General features: G+C 33.6%; 2 protein-coding genes across 2 annotated transcripts in view; one reads left to right on the top strand and one right to left on the bottom strand.

Moving 5' to 3' along the window:
• Nucleotides 1-986: 986 nt before the first annotated feature.
• Nucleotides 987-8,434, bottom strand: Smp_180310 (MEG-2 (ESP15) family; the record flags this gene model as incomplete). The annotated part of the gene is made up of 10 exons (XM_018792528.1): nt 987-1,110; nt 2,384-2,398; nt 2,894-2,914; nt 3,730-3,750; nt 4,691-4,717; nt 5,074-5,082; nt 6,078-6,095; nt 6,987-7,001; nt 7,118-7,138; nt 8,362-8,434. Coding segments are annotated over 10 exons (222 nt in total). The 3' UTR covers nt 987-1,108.
• An 8,471-nt stretch (nt 8,435-16,905) lies between these two features.
• Nucleotides 16,906-27,161, top strand: part of Smp_180340 (MEG-2 (ESP15) family) — an 11,077-nt gene continuing 821 nt past the window's right edge. Inside the window, exons 1-8 of the mRNA XM_018792527.1 lie at nt 16,906-16,921; nt 21,637-21,666; nt 21,768-21,785; nt 22,521-22,542; nt 23,642-23,668; nt 24,571-24,591; nt 25,755-25,775; nt 26,749-26,763. Of these exons, the coding sequence (XP_018644490.1) occupies nt 21,661-21,666; nt 21,768-21,785; nt 22,521-22,542; nt 23,642-23,668; nt 24,571-24,591; nt 25,755-25,775; nt 26,749-26,763 (130 nt within the window). The 5' untranslated portion in view covers nt 16,906-16,921; nt 21,637-21,660. The remainder of the gene's footprint in view (nt 16,922-21,636; nt 21,667-21,767; nt 21,786-22,520; nt 22,543-23,641; nt 23,669-24,570; nt 24,592-25,754; nt 25,776-26,748; nt 26,764-27,161) is intronic.

The raw sequence follows: 27,161 nt of genomic DNA, 5'->3' as shown, positions 1-27,161 counted from the left end.
AAATAGATACATATCGAGTATATTTGACAATAACCGAACACAAGTATTACTTTCATTGTTACGGTAACACTTCATTGAACATACAATACATGCGTATTCTTTTAGGTAAATTTGTTCCGATATCTTTACGGTTATGTGTAGATTATGAGTCACAAGCAATTATCAGTAATACTATGTATGTTTGGTATGCATTACTATGAGAGCAAGTATTGATGTTTTCACAACAAATTCCACTTTGTATAGTCTCTAAGTACTTATATTGCACCAGTAATTATTCGGTAGTAAGACAGTGAATTTGGATGAAATTTCCTCACCCAATAAACTAAGAACAAGTGCTATCGTTCACCAATTTTACGGTTTGTTTGGCATGTTAGTAAAATCTAACTACGCACTTTGTTAAAACGCTCACCTACATTGCTAACAGCTTGAGATAGTCAGAGATTTTATCAAATGTAACTTTTCTCACTGAAAGATATATAGGGAGTAATTGTTATTGCTGTTATTTATGCACGTACATGTTTATGTATATATATTTCACAGGTTTCACTTTTGTGTCAGAAAATGACAAACCAGGAAATAGTGTTATTTGTCACTGATCAAGATATACGTGATAAACCCATTATGTTAGGGAAATTTCTGCCCTCAAGATGATGATTCCATGCCACTCAGTGCAACTCAGTGCCTGCAACCCATACCTTCATTTTGTGATAGTATATTTAGAAGAACTTTCGTTTCACTCAACAACAGCCTGACTGTTTGTTGAAAGAAGAAACAAGTCTATTCGGCATTAAACGGCATACCTGGTTTCTAATTGACTTCTGATCGATCTAAGACGATCGGCAAATAAATGTATGTTCGACAGTACCACAACATATAAAAAAATAATAACACAATCATACTGAAACTTTAAAAGTGGTCTATAATGCTCTGTCATGATGTCCCTGATAATTTTACTTCCCATACTTAAGGAATGAAAGAAGACGAACTAGAGTTTACGAGCGTCTTTTGTTATTTATGTTCTACAAATAAATCAAATATTTAACTTCATGATCGGTCAGTTTAACATGCTTTTAATTGTAATTTATCATGAACAATCAATATTCCAGTACTCTATAGTGTTTCTGTGAAACGTAATAACAAATATAATACAATTAAACATTTTATAACCAATGTAAAATAATACATATAAAAATAGTTCATATTTGAATAACTAATTGTAAACAGACATTTTAGTATGAACAATGGTCATAAGCAATGAAACTCTCGCTTGGTTTTTGAGTATCCTATAATTTTCTTATCAATGTGAATTTCAACTAGTTTTCTCAACAGTCTTTATCATGATCTAATACCACTTCTAGTTACCGTATTCAGGAGTGTGATCGTGATGCGTCCCTGTCACAGATACCATACTCAGTTGCGTATTTGGTTTGTTCGATTGAAAGTGCCTGTCTTTACACCTTGGTAAACACCTGGATTCATACGCTGCTTCATATAATGACGAACTGTTAAGACGCTAATTATTTTTCAGAATGAGATGTCCAGTTAGGAAAAATGTAACTTAACACTAGATTTATCACAATCTCGTTTTGATAAACCAACAGCTAACTTATTCATTTATAAGTCACATCATTTAGAATCAGTGGTTTGTTTCACTTTTTTGGTGACAACAGTAATATCGAACTCGTCAATTGGTGTGATTTATCCCAACGTCTGAAGTTAAGTCCTAGTATTATCTGTGCAACTGTTTACATTTGACATAAAAACTACTCCACATTGTTTAAAACTACATCACTTATAAAACACAGAAAATAAATAAAAGAATACACTTCATCTGGACTACTTCAGTATACAGACATGCAATACTTGAAAAGGTGAGAGAAAACTGTAAGTGTAGTGAAAAAAACTAGCTATCTTGATAGGGAATGTACAAGTTGTACATCATGTGTAAGGAAATGATGAGACAAAATTCCCAGTGTATACTATTTACTGACAAATAAGAGTTATTAGTTGTTGATGGATAAGTATCCTGGGTTTTTTATAGTGGATTATCACTCAAAGACCCTTCAGTTATGACTGCGTTTATGACTGCATTACAATGCGCCTGATTCACTCATCTCATAAATTGGACACCACGCTCATGTATCTGGTGATTTTGTTTTTTTTTTCCATTGGTCCCATGAAAAAATAGTTGAGAATATATATATAAATAAAGACTAGAAATTCGCAGTAACGTTTTACAAATAAGAGACGTTCTTGGAATATCCACTGACCCGAGGTTCATCTTGTAAACCTCTAGTTGTTTTTAAGATTACTTTTGAAGTAGTCGTACGTTTCATGCTGAACATTGTCTAAGCCAACATCTGTAATGCCCCATAAAACTTACATTTAAAGTACTTGCCTGTGGAAAAGAGTTATAAGTGTGAAATGTTATTATAGTATCAATATAATAACTCGATTAGCTTTAGTGTACGGCAATTTAGTGTGCAAATGAAACTCGATGTTTTAGACGGAATTTAACAAGACAGACTTCAATATATATATATATATCTTTTATGATAATTTGAACGAACTAATTATATGTTCAAAATCAATAAGGCTGAAACTAACTAATTTCATTGCGTCCAAAATGAAATGATAGATTTGGAGATCTTGTGTACATTATTTTTGGTGAATTTCTTCCTAAATGTTCTTTCAAAATACCACCCAAAGTTTGTTCAGTGACAGTAAAATTGTCGTACATGACTTATGAAAAACGAGTGGTCAATTATTTTATCCAAACTTCAGCACAATGTTACGGAAGCCAACTAAAATTAGTTTCAGAATAGCTAGATCATAAAAATGTTGACATGGGAATAGAACTGTACTTTGAAGACGAGCATTCAATATAACTTACACACTTCCTTCAAATAGTTTTCTAGAACAGCGACATTTTTCAAAAATTCAGTACGGTGTGAGTGTAGAATACGATATCCAGTAGTGTCACATAATTAATTAACAAGTATCAGTCATTCAGTCTATGGTGCATGAAGTCTCTGAATATTGTTCACGATCAACATCAATGAAATCATTATTACATTGCAGACATTGAAAGTTATTTAGATATTAGTTACTTTAATATCACGGTACCTTCTCTCAAATCCTCACTTCTTACAAGCAAGTTTCTGCAGTGACATTCGGACCGGATGTGACCATCAATACTGGCGGCTATACTTACTTCTGACGCCCAAATCATTTCCATTGTGACGGTAAGCAGATCAGTCATATAAATAACAAATGTGCAATTTATTCAGTGCTAGTGTACCTACTAACAACTTTAACAGAACCAAGTAAATCTTAATGACGTGTGGTGTTGATGATTGTTTGTTTACATTAAACAGATAATTAAAGGTAATATCAGATGCCACTGAAAATTTGCAATTGTTGATCTTGTGAAACAACCCCTTGAGCATCAGATTTACCTCCATAACGAGATATATTCTGTCACTTTAGTCTCTAATACTCTATTTTTAAGACTTATCAATGTTTTAATGTCACTTAGCTTTGATAGGGTTTTCTGTTCACTCTTAAAATTCGTGTACATTGGCTGATCTACAGAATGGATAACAGAGAATTCAATTTGGACTGGTTTAATACATGTTATTTAAATCTGGATCACCTCTTTCTGTCATAGGAAATAATACAGATAAATATACACGATATTATAGGTGTAAAAATGGAACGAATGCTCACTCATTCGTTGATGGCGCCGATCTGTTTTGAGATATCATAAATGAAAATAACATGTTTGCCATGAATGATGATGGTAAAAATCATTTTTACTTACTGGATTTTGTTCATAAAAGTGTGTTATTTATATCTATTTTTCCTATTACCGTCTTAAAGAAAGAAGAACACAGAATGAGCATTGTGATGATTCTCCATGAAACGACGTCACACTTGAAGACGAGATTTATAAGAATTGTCTTCTTATTGACTGTGACCATATTTGCTGGTTTCAGTTTTCTTATATTTATCAAGCAATGATTACAGTTGGTAGTTGTGACCATAGCAGATTCCGATAAGACACCTATATGTTAGTAATTTCAAATTTTCTTAATTTGCGATTTTCAGATACTACAAGTTGTAAGAAACTAACGAAGTTCAAATAAGAGAAAACGAACTGCTGTTATCTTTCTCGAATATTTTAACTTGTCCTGTTTTGATATCAGGTAACAATACTAAATTGTGTATTATACCAATAAATACCAACACATTATATCTAGAGATTACTATCGACCTAGGAGTTGATCAGTGCAGCTGCAATTGACCTACATTGTCTAAATGTGTTGAGTAGTCAATACAAACTGTCATGTAAGTGGTACTCTGGATAATCTACCGTGTCTCACTTTTCGATTAGTCGTTGTAGATGTCTGTTATTTTTTTATTTTGTGTTGAATAGTTATCCTTGTAAGAAAACTTGCTTGTTGATACAGTTTCATTGGTGTACAGTGTCACCTGAGCAAAGTTGCGCATATTTACGTCTCCGTACGACGCAAACTATACTTAAGCAACAACTTTTACCTAAAGGCTAATTGAGAGACACTCCAAAATCAAGATTCTGGAATTTTTATTTCGTGATGTATAACTGTTACGACAAGAGACATGGTTTGAAAAACTGGGAAGCATGAAATTAAATGTCAAATATACTTACAATTTTCACTCAAGAGATCGTGAGTGCCTATATAATTAGAACAGAAGATAAAATTTATCTGTTTCTGAAAGACTGGAATGGTTAACGAGTAATCGACTTACAAACATGTTATTAAGAGTAGATACTAAAGTCCTAGATTAACACATAAATAGTGAGACTACTGTATGATTGTCATGAACTCAAAAGACAATCCGTGTAAGCTTTCAGCTCTTAAGAAAGCGAGAAACAAATGGGTGATGTCCTATAATTACAGAGGTAAAATCACAAACACTCAGTCATTTTTATATCAAACAAATCCGCACACTGCAGTCATTTCAAGTAGTTGAATCATTTAGTAGAGAATTCATTATTATAAACCGTTTCAAAACAAGAACTGATCTTACCACTTGGAACTGAAATGATAATGTACACGAACAAACAATTTTGAGATTTTAGGTCGGTTTAATTAGGAATGTGTCATTATGTGCTGTAACACTAGTAGGAAGTAGAAACCTAGACAGGAGAGGGTTATGAAGGTCGATTTAAATGAAACAGAAACGGAATTAGAGGGGGATCGTGAGTCTAAAGAATCATAAAGAATGTACAAAACAAGTGATGGAAATTCGCGAAAGGAATATTTGATGAATGGTTCTTATGTTTTACCAAAATGTTCTGTAAATTCGCTTTATAATACAATCGGTTGTCCCCACCATTGCGCTCTCGTACATTTTATTTGTTCCGATTGAATTTTTTGTTCTCATTGCAGTGACAAAAATGTTAGGGGTAACAATAATCGTCCTATGATATGTAACTATTTTTGAATGAACAACTTGGTTGCTGGAAGTATCTATACATACACAAATTGAGCTAACCATTATCACTTGTATCACGATAAGTCCACATGCATTCTCAAAGTATTTCAAGCTGCGAATCAATAGTTTTTTGTATCCAGTTCTATGTTTGTCAAAATGTGTGGTCAGCTATATAAGTGATTCAGCAGAAACAAACTGACAAATACTCGGGTAAAAAGTCGGTTCATTTTCATTGTATGATGCAATGTAAATACAATACTGCAGGTCCGTCAAGTACATAAATCTGGACACTTTCTAATATTCATTATTTACTCTCAAATATTGTATTATAGATTTAAGTTTATTTCATCTGTATGCAATGAGATTGACATGCAAATAAAAGACAATAATTAGGCAGTTATCTTTACAACGTAGTGAATGATAATTCGTTCATTGTATGAAATTATAATTCTGTTTAGTTATTAGTTGCTTATCAGTCGACAAATTCAAAGTGAATATATGTAGATGATTGTTACCGATAATTTAAAGTTTCCAAAGAACGTAATCACTTGAAATTGAAAACACAATTTTTCCTCGAACAAATTCGTTCAACATACCTGAACAACCATTTTTCTCTAAAGTAGAGAAAATTAAACGATAATCAATAACCTACAACCATAGAACAATACAATACATTACGAGAAGACAAAACAAACTTTTCCTTTATTATACTTGGAAAAAAATAGACCCGAAATTATTGAAAATTAAGGAATTACCTGTTGCAAAATAACATGCTAAATCTAGTGACCACCAATATTTTTAAACAGTGAAGTGTATGGTAGACGAATGGAAGCGATGAATTTGAAATAGTCTGTAAGTATGTCACCGAACATTTCGTTAATCCGAGAATAACGTTTAAAACTAGTAAAAATGTTTACTTTTAGGACAAAGAGCAATACAATTATTATGGCTGCTCTATGAATAGCTGCTTCATGTGATTCGACAGCAGCTACGTTTTACACACAGTTTTGGGAAACACTCCGTTCCAAATAAATATCATTGATAAAAACATTTGAGGTGGTATCTTGTCATAAATAATTTATAAAAATTAGATAATGGCAATAGCTCTCAAGTGGACAATTGTCTTCACCTTAATACTTTCACTAATCCATTATCAGATAAATATCAACTAGTCGGAAATGACGAAATCCGTCAAATTTCCAGGTTATATAGTCAAATACACATGACAGCTTCACGTTACAGGATACTGTTCACGTCAGTTATTAAGACGTGTATTCGTAGTACAGTCTCCATAACAGCACAGCAAACTGTACCATTCCACATTACTGTATATCTTATGCAGAATGATCTGTTTTATCAACTTTCATAAATCGGCGTTTTCTTTTTACAGGTGATATTCACACTTATCAGAGTAATATAAATCTTGGTTCATCCTAATGAAACTGGGTTAATAATGAGGACACCACTGATAACTTGTGAATAACTGCAAAGAATGACCAACTTACCACAACATAGTGAGCCTTTCAATAAATGTAATTATTAGTCAACGGTAACGTCATAATAAATCAAATCTAAATTTAACTTTAATATGCAGAAAAAGATACTATATATGACGATAATACATCTCACCACGAACCTGCTTTGCCGTCTTCTGATTCTGGAATGTAAATATCGTTGATTATGTCGTTTATTAAGAATCTAAGTCTATTAATTACAAATAAGGACAACGATTTCATCCGATATGAGGCGAACTAATCTTCTAGCTTAGCTATAACAGATTGATAATTTCTTATACTTTGTAGTCAATTCCATGTTAAATAATTGCTGAAGCGACCTCAATTGGAGCAATCTTCGCTATAATCACACAGAACAGTGATAAGAGAAAACGAGTACCCTTCAACAGTAATTTTTAGTGTATCCGTCCGTGAATGATTTGGTGATCATTTTTTCACCAAGTGCAGCACGGTGTTTGTTTCAAGACAGCCGATTTTAGATTCCAATGTTCTTCTCTCCATATTTAAAATTTCATCTATTAGTAAGCCTTTCACAGAAGTATTAGGAAGATTATTAGTGAAAAGCGAAATGTTTAGCAATTAATGGATTTGCTAGGGGAATATCATTCATCAGAGAAGCGTAACTTAGATTGATCGGTCACCGTGAACAACGACACGTTTCTCAAACATAATTTTTATATCACATCAGAAAACTTCATAAAATCTGCTTGAACATTAACAAAATGGTAATATATTTGTTTCGAAATTTTGAGTTGGAAATCAATGAGCACATATTTCGGTTGCCTGCTACATCCTTATGTTCTGAGTTGTGAGAAATTCAGTTTAAAAAACGTCGGTTCGTTTGAGTGTAACAAAATTACCAGATTATTTGCTCTCATTACTAGAATCTTTATTGGTAAATCATTCACAAAAATCTTATTTGTGGTCATCAAGACCCATGTGCGGTTTTTTGAACGACTACTTAAACAGCTCATTTATTTCATCTTCTCTTAAGTACATGAATGTGATTCATACCAAACGCTGCAATATTATTGATCATTGTTCTGATTAAGGTATCATGAATAGGTTTGTGTTAATAGATATCACAAACTGTTCCTTAAAAATTTCAGAACTGCTGATTTACTTGGGACGACTGACAGAATTGTTTTAGACGGCGACCATAGTTGTAGTCTGTCCATCATATGGGAGTAATTTCATCTCAGTCTCGAAAACTTTACTTTGAAATTTTGTAGAGCCATGACTTATTTCCGGATATGAATAAATGCAAGCTTTAAAATTTATTCAGTTGCCTATTTACTCTTCAGTCAATTTATGTAGAGTGGGAAACTTTAGAAGTCAAAAACTCTTCATTATAAATCAGACGTACCGCAACAGACTGTCTCTGTGAAACATAACAAATAAATTTCAAAGTAAAAGTACGATGATTTGAAACGTTCCATACCAATTGACTTTAGATGTTTTCATCCTATCACCAACTGATATCATGCGATTCGAACAACTAACGTGAATTTACTAACCAATCAATTCGAACAATACGAAAGGACACATTGCGCAAGTAAATTGTCGCATCCGCAACTGAAAACAAGATGTACGTTTTCTTTACTGAGCACACTCAGCCCCTATTAATGATTGTTTATTGACAAGACAATGATTGATCATGAGTATTCACAATACTCATTCGCCTCTAAATACATCTTATAAAAAAAAGTGGATCACCTGTGTTTTCCAGAGCAATCCATTCACTGAAGAACTACCGACACACCAACGTAAAAGTAAATATTATTTGAAAAGGGCTGAGAATATTTGCAAATATTCATATGCTATAATTACCAATAGTGACAATATAATCAACAGATTGTACACTGACATATTTTTGCACGCGTCTCACACGATTTATCGAAAACGTGAAAGTTGTGATTTCCTCTCCAACGTACATCAACTAAACGACTTAATTCTCAAAACTAAATGAATTCACTGCAAAGATAATTCCACTGCTTGTGTAAAGTGCACTTTGCTTTCAAAACATTGGTATTTCACAGCATACTAATGCCGTTTTGAAATTGCTTAACCTACTTTATGGGCAAAGACGGATAGTGGCTAGCATTGTAATCCAGGACACGCGTTTCGTCTTTTTTGGGACTCGTCAACTGGATGTACCCACATTTCAGCATTTATTTTATTCCGGGCATTCAACCCATCACCGTTTACTTCAAACTCCATCTCGTTATCCACTTGGTTACTGAGTCCTGGTAAGATGGAGCGCGCGTCCTCGATTCCACTGCCAGGCACCATCCATCGTTGCTTACAAAGTATGTGACTGAAAGCAATATCGAGGTAATCTGCACAGGATGCACATATGCCAACAAGAGACTGGTCAGTTGCAGTCCTAAAACAACAATTGGAAGATACATGAAAACAATACCAAGTCAATTTGTTTAACTTACTGTTGCATGTTATGGCTTTTTATATATTATTCAAAATAAACATTTATGCACTTTATTCAACAAATTTGGTTCAACAAGTTTATAACAACATGAAAATTGTTAAAAACGTTTCGCCGTCAGACCATAATATCAGTTTGCTTGCTACATAACATGTAGGGAGATATAAGAAACCAATAAACCTGGTGGAATACAAGCAACACTGATAAGTAAAAACCGACAAGCTAACGTACATTTTATTACTTCTATCTGAATTCGCATTCCTTATTTATTATGTATATAATATTAAAGACATTCAATATCATGAATTACATTAAACTGACAACAACTGTTTATATCTGAAAAATCACGCTTTATGTACTCCTTTATTCTATTGTCTTGTGTTCTCACACGTGAGTGAAGAGAACACCAGGCGATTGTAATGCTGAAAACTTAGTTAAGTGGGTGTTGTTTACAGAGGACAACTAAAATATCAATGACGTGACTCACCAGTAATATCACCTGTGGACGGAAATATATAGAGTTAAGTGAGCTCGTACAAACGTATTTCTAAAACTGACTGGTTCAAGGTGAATTCACATTATTGTCTCATGACGGAAGGTGAATTTCAGCAGGTAACATTCACAAACATTTTTAAAGTAATACGGTTGCAAAGTGAAATAGTGTTTCAGTGAATTCAACACACGTAATGTATATCCAGGTTTGCATTGAAACTACCATTATTATTCTCAACATCCTATACTTTTTCTAACTCTTATTTTGAAGCCATTAAAGTCTTGCTATCATGTCGTTCGACCACTAGGTAATCTGTCGTTATGCTGGAATTTCATTTTTTTTCACATATTATATATATTGATAAAAAGCATGTCTCACTGTTAACACAGACTCATGAAATTCAACGTTTAGTTCAGTAATCCTATATATTAACATAAATAAAGCCTGATGAGGATTTAATTTAATACAATATTATTGTATATGTCATTGTAATTCACGGTATGGTGAAATTTTGATGCTTCCTAATCATATTCATTGAGAGATATGAGCGATGAATGTCATCTGTCACTTTGGAGAATAGTTGTCCCATTCCACTGACAACTGAAGGCGGGTGTTAGACAATCGGCGTTCGTACAAACAGTCTAAAGCAAATGTCTTAGCTAATCGTGCATCGGAACTACGTTTCATTAAACCAGATTGTGGTTATGAACGAAAACAAAAGGTGCAAACTCTTCAAGAGGTCAATATTTCCACCGTGAAATTGGAAAGTAGAGTAATCACTTTTATAAATACTGTATCGTTCTAACTACAAAACCCCATCAACTTACAGTTTGAAAATGTCACAAGAAGGTGTAGTAGGCTGAAGACCACCAAACAGTTTGCTCCAGATAGTTTCATATTGTTGTACAGATGGTGCTTTGACCACTCTGTTACATCACTTATATACTCTGTATTCAGCAAATTAAATGCGTGACAGTACATGACATTCGTGTGATTATTAAATGTATCATCTTTATCGGATTAATTAACTCGTACATTTTCGGATGACTGTTGAACAACTTTCACCTATATCTATTTTCATACGTCGTAAGTGATTCTACGTATCTCAGTTAAACAGATTCACCTTATAATTGCCAATCCACAGGCCACATTGTTCGTTCATTCACTCAACTTACAATAGAAATCAGAAACATTTCACATATTTGAGGTATAACGTTAGATCAGTACACAGTGCTTAGAGGTTTTAATAAAGTGGCATATCAGAACAAATATATTTATGTAATCTGAGTGAGAACTGAAGGAAGGTTTGCAAATTACACCCTTTTATACTGGTTAGCTTTGTCTTACAAGAAGTTGTCAAAAACTTTATTTCAATACACATATAGTTTAATATCGAATATTTGGGTATCAAATGTACACCCCGGTGTCTTTTTATCTAAGTAGTCTTTTTATCATATGCCAGAGTATGTATTTTGTAACATAATTGTTGAAAGGAAAGTTGGTTTCTATTCAAAAAGAAAGTAACCCACACACTAGCAAATAATTATGTTTAAGGATAGTATAAGCTTGTTATTCATTCCCATTTATGTAATAAACATTTATTTATCATTTATAACACCACTCTTTGCGATCGACTTCCTACTTCTTCCACGAAATAGTTGAGAAATTACCCAACATTCAAAAATCAACAGTTCTTCATTCGACCAATTGACCTATGTTTCATTGTTACATACTAATAGCTGACTACCTAACAAAATTCAGTTTGTTCTTTTCATTCAAACAATCATGAGTCAATAAATCGCTCTTCCAAAAAAGCGCAGTTTTCGCTATTTGAAATAAAACGTGGGGTTGAGTTACATCAGAGAGATTGCTGCTTGTTTCGATGTACATATTACAGAAACGCATAACACACCTGACTATCTTATGATTATACTGAATTTCCTTGTTTACGCATTTATCTGAGTATTCGCGGACATCAATTTTCGATGATGTTCGAAAACTTATATTTCTCGGTAATTTGGATTTGGTCATATTCTTAGAGAACCATGTCTTGAGCTCAGATTACTGTAGCAGACAAAAATAAAATTCCTTGTAGTTATCTTCTTTCTTAGTGACAACAAGCTTGCGAAATCCATTAATTGTTCAGCAAAGGTGGCTTTCTCCATGTAGATGGCAATCTATTTCAAAGCAAACATCAGAGAGTTTGAGCTATTAATTTGTCTTTCGAATCGTTGAGGATGTTTATGTTTTGAGAGAGCTGATGCATTTTATCAGGTCACTATTTTTGTGGCAGATATCAAGATCCGCAAATATGCAAACTGTCAAAAGTTATGGAACAGAATAATTATTGATCAATGGATAATAATAAATCAGTTGAAAATGTATCTCAGTTGGATTTCCAGTACAACATCAACTGTGAATATTTAGATTTAATTGTTAATCTCAAGTTGTGCATTTAGGGTACAACTTGAGAGCGATATTTTTAGACGCTGTTTTGAATATCAATATCGATGCTTTCGTTTTGCATGGATACACGAAGAAAACGAGCCTTCTTTCAAAAAGTCAAAACATTGGTTGATACTTGACGTACAAGTGGCATTGTTCCCTCCTCACTCTAATACACGATACTGAATCGAATAAAACAAGAAAGTCAAGGATGTTGATTTCCCGGTCTACTTTCAGCAGGGCCAATAGATCACAATCATATAGTGAGTCGTTCATATGTGTTTGATAGGTATTTTGACATTTTTCTCTCTCAGTACTTTTACTGAGATTAAATACTGCTAGAAAAAGTCACTCTTTCTATCCAGATCGGATTTACAAAATTATAATTCCATTAGTCTCAGTGATTAACTTGAAATGATTTCATTTTCTAGTCAAACAGGCTACTCTAGTCTTTGTCGGTGTAAGAATCACAATCAGGATTTTTGGAGAAGAAATAACCTTCTTAAAACAGATCTTCCTTTAAATCTTGTCTAACTGAATTCACGCGTTAATTTTTGCACAGCCCATAGATATGATTCATAAAACCTGAGGTGGGTAAGAAATATGAAACGGTATCACAACAAGAAAGAGAATGAGTGAGGGTATGTGTACGGCACTGTACTGTTATGAACCCTAGAGTTTTGTGAAAATAGGTGTCTGCTGATCAGCATTGCTAGCCACAAACCACCTCTACTTATAAAAGTTTTATTTTCTTCGACAAGTTTATAAAGTAGATTTGTCTTTTAAAAGTGATATATCCTTAGAAAAGATTGGCTGTGATTATTATGCTGAAGTAGACTAGAAAAGCATAGTCGACGAAAGAGTGAAATCATTTTAATTATAACCATCACGTAATATTTTTTACAAAATACGCGTTTTACATGTGAAGTCTTTGGTGGAAGCTGATAATTAGTCATTCGGAAAAGCACGCATAAACAAATCTGATTAAAATGATATATGCACCGGTCACATGAATGTCATATGTCCTATTTCATTCATCTTACCGAACACAAGGTATATAAATGATATAACGAAGAGATTAGGAGTCATCGATACTGCAATATGAAGTCATCTATTGGAGGCAGTTTGGCACTATTCAGCATAATGCAACTTCTTGTGGCATTTTCAATCTGTAAGTTTATGAGTTATTATGGTGAGGGTAATAAGTCAATAATTAAAACGAACACATTATTCTCTACTTTTTACCGAGAAAAGATTGATTAACTAAAAATATGTGAGCATATTATGACGCATGCGATCTCGACCACAGAGAATCAATAGCCATAGTTTCGATCGAGGATCAGATGTGACAGCGATTAGACAGTTCATACCAGCGAAAACTGCTAAACATTAGCTTTCGATCGTAACAGCCACTTCCCATTGTTATTTATGATGTTCAGTGTTTATACATTTTAACAGAAATATATTTCACTCAAGTCTCACATACCAAACCTGTCACAACATTAAGCCTATTTCATTGGGGAACTGAAAATAAAGCATTGGTAAATAAAAACTCTCTGGAAAGAGTAAGCGCCTTAAAACCAAAAATGGTATGTTAAAATTCAGGTGTTAATAGGATTAGGCAGCTCGTTGAAACAGTCACACGAACCACTAACATAATAGTTTGTTTTTGATCATAATCCAGGACATGAACTCGGTGTCGCGTTGTATTGTTCTTTAATAAATGCTTTATCCGTATGAAAAAAGCTATATGCTTCTACACTTCACTTGACATCTGTCGTTATACATCAGTCTACAGAATTCACATTTGTAAGTGAAAGTACTCAACATATTTTGCTACGATTTTCACGGCACATACAACAGTGTTGAAACAGGTGAATAAATCAATAAGTTTACGTAATATTTTTATGGAAAATGACTGTGAGAGATATTTTCGAACAACATGACAGGAAGTAATAGTCGGATTGAAACCAAAATAAACAAATGGATAATGTTCTCGAGATAACTAAGCCAAATTTATATCAAGCCTATATAAAAAACATCGAGATGTATTGACTGAACACAATTGAACGGAATCTCGCTCAGCGACCAATTTAAAAATGTTTCCGGATGTTGTTTGCTCGAATGTAGCTTTTTTTTAAGGCAAAATGTTCTTTTCCCACTGAACCATACAAATTTATGAAAGAGTGATGGGACTTTATTGGATTTCTAAATGTAGGTTGATGAGTTGTGGTAGTGAAAACACTCAGTAGGACTTAAAATGATCGGTCAATTTGAGATTACTATATACCGTAAACTTCTTGTCGAACAGATATTTATGCTACACACACTTACATCTAATTACATTGCAGTGGTAGCATACTTCATGAGTTCAAACTGTAGAATACGATCTGAATAATATTCAGTCTGAATGAGCAAAACAAAATTTTTAATTAAATGCCAATCGAACTGAGTAATCATTTTACTGTTATCTTCACAATAAATGACTACACATTCTGACTTATGTCATTTGTGCTAACACCACAGATTCTAGCTTGATTGCTTTATTTGTCACGACGGAGCCAGCATTAAACAAGTTTATTTAGACTTGTAGTCTTGATCGGACTCAGAATAGGTGAAACGCATACTACTTGACCTATCGTTTCCATATTACACAATATTATGTGTTGGATAATCTGTGGATTCAGTTTAGTCAGTGATGCAGCTTATTAATACAGACTAGCAACATGTTTCTTGGATTACAGAATAAGCACTTGTTTCAATTTACGAATAAGACGATGCGATCAGTAGTTTGTTCGAATTAACACTTCCCTTTGAATTTTGGTATTATGCCCGAATACATCGTTCAGATGCCGAAAAAAATCTAGCTAATATATTTTGCATTAGTTTTGAAGAGACGTAACTAATATATTTTTCCACAGTGATTCCTTCATATAAATTTGCATATATAAAAACCATTTGGTCAGTTTTTCCACAAAATCTCAATTCAAGAAATACTCAGAACGACTGGTATCAAAATCATGATAACAAATAGCAGTGTGACAAGAATTAAAGGAAACAGAAGCAATAAATTGAATCAAGTGACGCCTTAAATTCTTCACTGTATATACATCACATTATAAAATTCGAAACCTTCAGTTAAATATGATTTGGCAATCTCGTTGAATTTTTTAAGTGTTCGTGGGCTGCATTTAGTAGAAATTACTCATCCATAGGAAATAAAGAATTCATCTGTCTCTGCACTAGCCCGTTTGTAAAAGTGCTGATCAAACTCATACCATTCAATGCTTTTTCATTGCCAGGTAGTGGTTGGGGTGAGTTATTTCATCAGTGTTGTAGTTGCGATCCGATTTTTAAAATTGATCCGTGAACGTCTTCTGATATATCAGTCCTTTGCTGTTCTAGTCATTTAACGTTTGCTTCTTTCAGATACACAAACACATGACATACTACTTTAAATTATTTATTATTATTAATGGTTTTATGTAATATTTTATTTTTGGCATAATGTGGAACTCTCAGCACAGGGTATTTCACCAAGTTAATAAAATAGAACAAAGTGAGAGTGAATAATAACTTCATACACACATGCAAACATGCATAAGTTAAGTAGATAAACTGTCTGGGTTTAAAATGGGTTCCTAAACAAGATTTGAATCTGTACAAATTTCCAGTTAAAAACATGTAACGTTATACAGCTTCTAGAAGCCTTGGATAATGATAAGTGATCGTTAAAAACATCCAACATAGTAGAAACACAAATTTTAGCATTAGTTTCAGTTCATGCAAAGAAATAGGAAAAAAGAATGGAAAGAATAGCCCTTCAAGGCACACCATAAAACAAAAGAGACATCAAAGACATTTCTCTAAACACAGTGTACCGTTCTATTCCATACGGGTAGGAACATAGACAGTTGGTTATCCAGATATCGGTGTTGACGCTGTCTTACTTCGTAAGTAGACAATGTTTTGGAATAGAGTCGAAGGCAGTAGTATTGTCTATAAAAGCTCATCCAAGATACTTCTCACACTTTTTCAAGCTGAACACAATATTATGATACGGAATGACAGCAGCATCTAATGTGAACCTTTTGCACTTGTATGCAAACTGATACAGACCAAGAATTCCTCATCCAACATTCAACAGTTATTGACTAGACATGAACAGTACTTGATTCTTCTTTAGGAAAATGACGTTGCCAGTATTCCCACACTGTTAGGGATGTCAGGTTTTGATCCAGTTCAGTGTAAACAGTGGTTTACAACTGCATGTAGAATTACTCTAACAATCAACATAAACTTCCATAGCTATTTTCTACTTTCCGATGTTATTTAAATTCCTCGTCATAAATTACAAATTTTTTTAACGTCCATTGTCTGTCTCTTGACTAGTGACACATTCTCTAAAAGACATTTATATGTGGCACTGTAAAGAAGCAACTAGGGTCATACTCTTTCACTTGACAAAAACATGTAAAGACAAATTGTTTGGATAACATGCATCTATATGTACTTTAAACCTTTAAAAAGAGATCACATGCAATGGTGAGTCAACGATGATAAAATGATGTTCTTCATTTTAAATCGAAAAATAAACATGGAATTCACTTTGGATAAGCAATAGTATAGTTTGACATGTCATGTGACTGAATAGTAGATGTTAAATCCAGTATCTGATGAACGTTGAAGAGTGACATTTACTTTTCGTATTTTCCAATGGATCGTGTAAGATATCTGAGAGGATGTCAAGAGGCCTATAAGTAGAACGTGTACGGCTAGTAATGGGTAGAATTTTATAATGCGTTTCAAACACATCCTAAATATTTTCTTTTGAAAACAATATTTCATGTTTAATTAGCTTTAAGACAACCTAATATTGAAAAAGTGTTTCATCGGGTAACATCATGAATTTAGTTGATCTTCAGAAATTAATGAAAAGTACATGGAACCTGGTTGTGTTCATACTTGACAAGCATCACGTTGATTAAATATCATGGAAATGAGTCTGAGTGATCACAGTTCAATTCACAAAGATCTCGATTTCATTTGAGAGTGTAAACTTTTATATAGATTGTGAATCACCAAATAGTTCAATTTTACCAATAGGTTACTATTCAAGACTATTTCAATATGAAAATATTTTTGCTTGTCAGTATAAAAATCACCGAAATCCAACAAAATGAATTACTTCATCAATATCTAAAGTCACTTCTTCCAATTGATACACATACATTATTAGTTTAAAGTTCTAATTTCTTGCTGACGTTTTACAGAAACATTTTGTTGTGGTAAGCTTATTTTAGACTGTGAAGCTTTTAACCTAATTCCTAATGGGTTTCACGAAGAGAAAGAAAATCAGTCATAGATTTTTGAAATAGAACCTTCAACCAGGTGAACGTCGATGTAGTCAACTGTTATACTGTTTCCGCATGTTTGAATTCATAGTTAATAGAGCGCACATTTTTGTTTCCTTGTGGTGGGATTGTGATATGGCTCACTATACTGGTTGTGGGTTATATGTTTGTCGATTGAAAATGAATGCTATTGGTAACTGGACCTACTAAACAGTGTTAAATAACTGACCTGTGGAGCAATACGTTAATTATTCATGAGTTTTTGCAAAACTTGTCTCCAATCACATCCTTCACAACTCCGTATCTCGAAAAAGTCATATGTTTACTAGGGAACAACTTCAGTTATTTAACTCTTGGAATCAAAGAACTTGATAAGTGAAGTTTAGAAATGCCAAGTGTGAGACAAATATCACCAAAAGTGATGTGTGGTGATTGAAAAGGTACTCAAATAAGCTGGTATTAGGAGTGTAAATACCTGAATGTGAAGTGGGTGCACACCTCTTACGTTTCCTATACAATATGTTAATAATAATAATAATAATAATAATATATTCTGAAAATAATATTTACAGAATTCACACCAGTTTATAGGCATGATCAGATTGTTATAAAAATCAACATTTAATGTAGAGAACAAACATGAATTATAAGAAAGTTTTATGTTTGCTGGTTTAGTAATTGATAAACAGTTTAAATATGGCATATATCACGGCAAGCCAATGCAACACCAGGGAACTTGTCATTTTTTCATCAAGTGGATAGCCTGATGATTGACCAACATTGTTCTGTAAGGTTATTACCAGTGCCAGAGCGAGTTATTATTAATTATCTACAACTAGAGAAAGTAAGATTAAAGCAAAGAGCACGGAACAACAAAACAACGATAGCAAGTAAGAGGTTAAACATTTAAAGTTCCTATAATCTCACTTGTGGAGTAAGATACACTTGCAGGCGCTAGAGCATTTAATGCATTTTCAGAGGAGCAAAAAGCATTAATTGAGCGAACAAACAATGGGAGAGAGTTTAACATACGGATAGATTGGGGTAAATTATTCCAGAGTCTAGAAAACTTACAGGTAAAGTAATTCATATAGAGAGAAGATCTAGAATATGTTTGTTTCGCTAAAGACAAGGAGTTACGAATGTCGTAATGTGGGGCTTTAGCATATTGAATCGCCTGACTGGATGTGAAGGAGAGTTTGTTAAGTATTTTGAAAAAGAAGATAAGGTTAAGTTTGAGTCTCCTCTTCCATAAAGGGTCAAGCCCTAGTTTACTACACCTCGAATTATATGTCAAGACACTATCAGGTCCAAGAGTACGAAATGTAAATCGTCTCTGTACTGATTCCAGTCTTAATTTATCCTTTATGCGCGTGCTACTAAGGAGAAACGCGCAGTATTCGAGGAGTGGTCGAACACAGACTTTGTACATTAGAATACGAGATTCGCTGTTATGAAGGTTTCGAGTTATGAAACCTATAAGGCGTTGAGACTTGGACGTTTGTTTCATTATCTGTTCAGTAAACGACAAGTCGTCGGAGTACCTAAGTCCTAGATCTACTACTGTGTGTAACCTAGATAACATTTCCCCATTTATGGTAAGATTAAGGTTGAGTGATGTATCACCGAAGCATAGCCAACCACATTTAGCTGTATTGAGCTCCAGCTGCCATTTTGAGCACCACTGTGCTACCTTGTTAAGCTCCGTGCTGATGCAATTTCGAATATTGCTCAGCTCATGTGGAGAAAATGAGTACACCACCTTAAGATCGTCTGCAAACAAAAGGGACTTACCCACACTAAAACACTCACAAATATCATTAATGAAAACTAAAAAGAGCAAAGGACCTAAGACACTACCCTGAATTACCCCAATTCTAACAAGGACTGAGTTCGACAATGAAGAGTTGATTTTAACTATTTGATGTCGATTGCTGAGGAAGGAATCAAACCAGGCTAGTAACGGGTTTTGGACCCCATAAGATGCGAGTTTACCTATGAGAAGTTGGTGGTTGACCATGTCGAAGGCCTTAGAAATGTCCAGGTATAGCACTAATACTAGATATCCTTGGCTACGAAGCGAATAGACTAAATTAAATAAGTCAAAATGACATGTCATACAAGATCGATTTTTAAGAAATCCATGTTGCGAATCATCAATAAATTGTTCAGTCAATAAATAGTCAGATAGTTCGTCACTAATAATTTTTTCCATAATCCTAGAGATAACTGGAGTAATATTTATTGGCCGATAGTTGTTCATGTCAGTCTTATCTCCGGATTTGTAACGTGGTATGATGTACGCGGTTTTCCAACGGTCAGGATAAGAGCCTGATTCCATAGAGAGGGTAAACAGTTTAAGGAGAAGAAGTTGGATATCTGGACCACCATATTTGTAGAGAAATGATGAAATCCCGTCTGCACCGTGACATTTCGAAACCTTGAGCTTATTTATAACCTTACTAATTTTCAGACATGTGAAGGAGATAGATGTTATTGAGTTACCAGTCAAGCATGTAACTCTAGAAACAGAGCCATTTATGGATTCTTTGCCATTTGCAAAATTACCACTGAAAAGGTCTGCTATAGTTTTTGGGTCATATATAAAACTATTATTATGCAGGATGCATGGTATATCAACATTTTGAGTTGATTTAGCACGTTTATTGTAAAGGTGGATTAAGTTTTGCACTTTTGAGCTAGTACGTAGTGCTAATAGCTCTTCATTGATGGCTTTTAACCTATGTTTCTCTTTAATTTGGTTAAAAATTATTGTTATTTGTGTGACTGCCGTGAAGTCGTTAGATTTAAAATAACGTTTCTTTAGGCGTCTTAGTTTATTACGATATTTAGCTGGTATATATAATTCGTAATGTTTACTAATCCTGTAAGTCTTAATTGGTGCACAGGAGTCTAGACAAGAGTTAACAATGAAATAGAATATATTGATGGCATCTGTCAGACTATTACATGAGAAGAATTCATCCCAGTCTGAGAGTTTGATCAGTGAGCGCAAGAGGTCCCAGTCTGTATGCTTATAGTCTCTATAATTGCAGGTTCTTTGAATTGGTCGGTTGTAGGAGGGATAGATGGGGAGAGCACAAGTTACTATCCTATGATCACTGCTTTCAAACTCGTTGTATACTTGTACAGATAGGGGAATGATATCTCTACTAAATATTAGATCAAGTGTATTATCACCCCTTGTTGGGATACGAACCCACTGTGACCAGCAGTACAGATTAAGGATTGATAAAAATTCATCATTGCTAGACTGACAACTATAGAGTCGAGCTCAAGAGTACGCACTGATGTTCACTGATGAGTAATCATATACTGTGACGGAACAGCGGGTCAGTAGTTCTTGATTTTTAACTCCCCCTACATGAAGTCAGTTCGTAATGTAAAACAGCAGATGATTGTCAACTGAATGGCAAGAATCCAAAGTCACGTAACATTAAGCTTTTATGGTCTGTGCTTTTGCATCAAACTTGTATATTCTGATTTAACATGTGAGTGCACAGACGTGCGCTGGTATATGATCGGTTAGAGAAAAGAAACTTAGGTTTAACAATGGAGCGAAATATAATTGATTCATTTACTGAAACCGAGTAACATTAAGCGTTTATGCCATTTAAACTCTACGAAAACCGTGGATTGATTGTTTGGCACCACTTGATGCATTCAGTAATTTTGGCAATATTGCTACGAGATGCATTAAGTTGTTTCTTACGTTGAATGTCAGCCACCAAATATAAGGTAGAACATAACGCATTTGTTTGAGTGATCAGATTAGAACATTAAAAGGATTGGGAGAATGTACGAATAAGTGATTGAATTTATTTTGCTATGTTTTACTTGATCGACAGTAATCTCATTTAAGTTATATCGATTTGAATGATTTTGCTTTTTCTGTAACAGAAACCATTAATGACGGTAAGTGTTGTGTGAATTTTAGAGTATACTGTGGTTTAATGCAAACTATTCGGGTTTGTTTGTTCAGACACTACTGATGACCATTGACATTTTTCTCAAAGGCCAAAGGTTCTGTTGCAGTAAGTGTATTCAATATGTGAATATAATTAACCCATTTGCCATACTTTTACGTTACAGTAAACATTCTAAGATTAATTGGGAGGAATTTTATGCGATTAGATTTGTGATGAAACCTAAAATGTGAAAAACACCTATAAAAGTGCTGTTGTGACAGTATTCTGAATAAACTAGTTTTATTATATGAAAGTCTTTACACTGTTCCGATATTGTCTGGATTCAGCAAAATATCATAGCTTCTTTATCCACCTCAAAACTTGCATTCAGTCATGCTTGAACTATGTGTCTATTCATTGATGAAATCATTGTTTGTTCAATTCCTCCCAGTATTCATTGAATTGATATTTATTTTGAACCAGTATACTGAAAATCAAATGTCTTACCATCCACGCTTGTTGTGTATATTACCACTGGAATGAACATATTTGTCTGCTTTTCAGACAGAGCTGTTTACGTAATGAGCTCAACATTACACATTTAAAGTACTAATTTTCTGGACACGTATTTGTAGATAACATCGAGCTTCAGTCAAATACCATACATTACAATAATGCTGCGTATGCCCTATTGTGATGACTTGTATGTTATTCAGTAAGGGTTTCGTTTGTATTTCAAATTATTTAGCTCTTGAAATTTAAGAAGACCTATACGAATTTGTAAACTTTTGTTCTTCTTAGAGTTTTTATGTTGATTGACTATATCAGATAGTGATTTTTGCCTGTTATTCTTATTTCCAGATGGCCAGTTTTGTCCTGGTATGTTTTGCAAGAGAATTAAATGAAAAGTTATACCTTATGGACGTCAAGTTTTAAGCTTTTGAAAATCGTGAGGCTTATTTGATGACCGCTTTCTAGCATCTTTCAACATGTTCTTCTATAAATAGGTGAAAAGTAAACCGAGTTATAATGTTACACGAAGAACGACCTATTTCTTATTGCTTCGTAAACACACCTACTTGTATATCGTTGTCTACTTTCAGTTGAACCTCACTGCATAAAGTTTGATATAACTGGAACAATCATCGAAACACGTTCATGTTATCGATGAGCCATTCAAGTGTTGAGATTAGTGGATTCTACAGTAATACCTAGGTGTTATTCTTTTTAATCATTTTACAATAAAAATGTATCGTTCACTTTCATTGTGTGTTAGTTTGTGAATAACCGTTAATCAAGTTGTTTCCGCTCATTCGTTCATATCTATCAATAATAAAATTAGGAATTGAAGAAAGTGAAAAGCCTAAGATTGATTCTCGCACTTAACACTACTCTGAACTAGTAGAATGATGCTGCAAGTTTCATATTTGTGGCGGTATTTGAAATTACGTTTTGTTGTAGGCTCGAGTGGTAGAGGCATCTAAACAGAATCTTTGTTGTAATCACTGTGATTTTCACTGTAGTAACGACTACAGTACGTGTGCCCAATATTAGTACATTTCAACAACTTTATATCTAAATCAAATAGAATGCTACGGTTTCCTTACCAAATGCATTGTCGTTTCAGGTAAAAATGGTGAGTTCGATCCCATGCTATGGCTTTGTTCCTATCAGTTCTTTGATACTAATCCAAATTGTTGCGGTAACTGCAGTACGAGAGTATATGTTGACCTAGGAATAAGTCAGTGTTTGGAATTTTGCCACTGCTGTTGTAGAGTATTTCTCGGAAGCCTCTATCTTTTGCAGGAGATGAACACTTGTAATCAATACCACATGTGTGCATAATAACGTTTAAGTTTGAACGCAAACTCATGTGTCTGTAACAAATAATTACTTACTTAAATATTTTTAAAACGACCAATTGTCATGAACTTCAATATTTTACAAACTGAATAAGTTGGTTTTTGGTTCTAACTGCCCAGATGATCCAAGTGTTGCTGTCAAAAATTGTAAGCTCAACTTACCATTCTACTCATGTTTCATTATTTTAGTCAAAATATCCCGATACAGTGCTTTTGTTCTCGAGAATATTTTCCCTCAAAATAACAGTCAAAAGTGTTTACAACTCTCATACTTAGATAGACTTACTCATTTAAATAAAGTTTAATTAGTACCGAGAATAAAAATGAAGTGGCCTTTATTTAGCAACAAAGTTTCAGTTTTTTGTACAAATGGAATGGTGGCAACAAATAAGTTCTTTTACAAATATAACATTCCAAACAATAGACCTAAATAAGGTAGAATACAACTTTGCATATTTGAAGCAATCTGGATCAGCCCCATTAAAACGAAATTATGTATCCAGAAGAGATAATACTCGACTTCTATGTTCAACTTGGTCCACGACAGGATCATCAGATACCTGAACTGGATGTCATCAATCCCTTATTCACATAGAGTTAATATTATTATTGTGTTTGTTATTATCAGCGATGAGTTGTTCTCCTAAGACTCACCTTATTTACACAACTAACTGCATTACTATTGCATTAATTATAAGTTACTACGTGACTTGTTTCGGCCTTTATGAAATATCACAATAACTATGAACTTCTAACTGTAGAGCCTGATGATGAAGTTATTGAAAACAACCAGTCGCTCAAATATTCTTTTTACTCCAAATTATGTACTCATTCATACGTATGTTAAACAGCTTTGTTGAGCATATCTTTATTGCTTCATTTAGTCCATGTTATCAGTTAGATCTCGTAGTTCAAAATTCATCCACACACAACGTAATCTCATGTTCTTGAACGACATATTTTGAAGAACTTTGAACGATGAGTAAGATTATTTCAAGCGGAATTTATCATTATGCGTATACTTTTTTAAAACTAATATCCTGAAACAGATAGACAACAGGTGCTCATGGGTAAGTATTTGGCAGTATTTATGCTTTTAATGTCTTACACGCCAATTGTTTCATTTTATATGAAAATGGTCCCGAGCTAAATTAAGAGCATTTTGTACGTGGTACCCCTACCATGTATTTGAACTTACTCAGCAAATAATGTTCACCATACGTTTAGGAAGTAGGGAAAAACATTCACTGTAATTAATCTTATCAGCTAAACAGTAACAACTATGTAAGGATCATCAACAGGGTTTGACTCGATAACCTCAAATAAATTGAACATTGGGTAGAATGTCATAAACAAAAAATAATATATTTGTAATATCCTAATGAGTAGAAAAATGATATATTCTAACGTTTTGCGACTCAGTGTCAGCCACTTATTCAAAAAATAGATAACCGAAACAAAATTAATCCAAGCCCTTTTGTACTATCTAAACTTGGATTAATTCTGATATGGTTATTTATTCCCCGAAAAATTGGCTTACACTGAGTCACGAAACGTTTGAAAATCCAATTTTTATACTCCTTGGGATAACAAAAATTATATTGTTTTCATTTAGTAACAACTCTGACTAATAAGAATTCATAGGTGGAAGATATTGAATGTATCTATCATCCGATGTGCCACATAGCGAATTAAGTATGACCAAGAGCTGCATATTTTCAGGGCTTACTCGTGTCATATGCTTCATTGTGAAACAACTAGTCATTTAAAACAGTTATTCGATATGGTAACTTATCGAACGTGATCAGATTCAAAGAAATTCGTTAGTAAGTACAACAAAATTAAAAGAATCCTAGGTAGGTCAGTAGGTCATATAAACTGTTAATCAGCTGAAGTGGACTTTTTCTCCACTACGACAGTTGTAGCGGTTTCCTCTGGTATCACTTTACACACTGAATCTAAACATCGTTTTTATCAGTTTACTATGCTGAAGAGATATGACCGATCGATGTCTTCTACAGAAGTGTACATGAATAAGAGCCTGATAAATACCACTATGTTTGTTATCTGATGTTTATCTAATTAGTGGAAATCCAGAACTAAAGGTTTGTAATAGAACCTACAATTTGGTCGTAGTAATCAACAGTCTCGCCACCGTGATTCTTTAAACAAAATGATTGGAAATCCAACTAATTTTGATTACTCAATGATTTCTCAAATATTTCCGTCATAGCTACAAAGATAAAAGAAGTTTGTAAGTTAACTTCCTTATTTATTCTTTAAATGAATCCAATTATTTCCCATGGCTTGCCATTCGAAATTTTAGAATTTCTGCCTTGGCAGTTTGAAGCACAAATAAAAAGCCATTACTCGATAATGTACGATAAATGATGCTCGTTTATTTTTATATCATTTTGTTTACTTCACCTGATGGATAGTACATAATTATGAATATCCAGTTCGTTATTGAATGGAACTTAAACGTTATAAATTTGTAAAAGAATGATTCAATTCAATTATGGTATCTATTGAGAAATAAATCTATAAATATACACACTATATACAAAGTTTGACAGCATAAATTGAGCTTCTGAATACAGTTGAGTGTAACCATTTGTAGTAGATCTATTCTGAAGACCAGTTAGCTTAACGTTAAATACTCCACCTGAACAACTGTCACAGAAACGGTTGGAGATTAGGATAAGGCTATGCTGTTGTTAAAGGCATAAAATCCGTTTATATGTAAGTGTTGGAGATGAATTTCGATTACTGAAGAAAAAAAACGAACACCTGATAAACTCTTCTCATTATTTATTGTTTGAAAATCATTTGCATTACAATTCCAATGTACATCTAATTTGCCGGTTGAACAGCGTCTCCATGGTCTATTGCAATATTTCAAACTTCGTATTAGATGCAATTATTCAACTGGATGTGACAGATTACATTTGCTTTGTTTAAGACAAGTTGAGTTGAGACATTGATTGCAAGATAGACCTTGAAATAATGACTAATCAAGTTTAGTCTGTTAGCTATTTGTTTTATTGCCGTTGAGGTCTCTCATGTATTTATATTCAGAGCATTACACCTTATCGTGTTTACAATAAATTTCTTAACGCCTAAGCTGTTTGACTACACCAATTCAGATTTCAATAGTTTTATACTCACTGTTTCGTAAATACGTTTATATTCATTTAACCGATTCATAACGCGGTATTTTCTCTCAGGTCAAAAATTTAGAGGTAGGTTCTCTGCCTTACGATTGGAATCATGTTCTGTAGTCCAGTATGATACATGTCTGATTGTCTGCTAACTCGCCTTGTTCCAATATATCAACTCCATAAAAATCATTCAAGATTGTTTGCATTGAAAATGTGAACAAAGACAAAACGCTTGTTTGTAATTCACTAAATTGAGATGAATCATATTATTGGTCATATCTGGTCCGATTAATATCAAATAGTTTAAGGAAAATTCAAGTGCCTTTGTCCAAGGAAATGATAATATTAACATTGTAAGTATTAGTGAATCATAAAGCCATTTCAATAAATGAAGTAATGAACTTAACCATTAATTTTATTCATATTAAATCTGGGAAATAATTTGGGTTTACATAGTTGAAAGCCTGAGTCAATCGACA

The sequence above is a fragment of the Schistosoma mansoni genome, assembly GCF_000237925.1.
Source record: "Schistosoma mansoni, WGS project CABG00000000 data, supercontig 0255, strain Puerto Rico, whole genome shotgun sequence".
Taxonomy (NCBI): Eukaryota; Metazoa; Platyhelminthes; class Trematoda; order Strigeidida; family Schistosomatidae; genus Schistosoma; species Schistosoma mansoni.
Note: the sequence above shows the minus strand (reverse complement) of the source record. Positions and strands in the feature narration are given on the sequence as shown.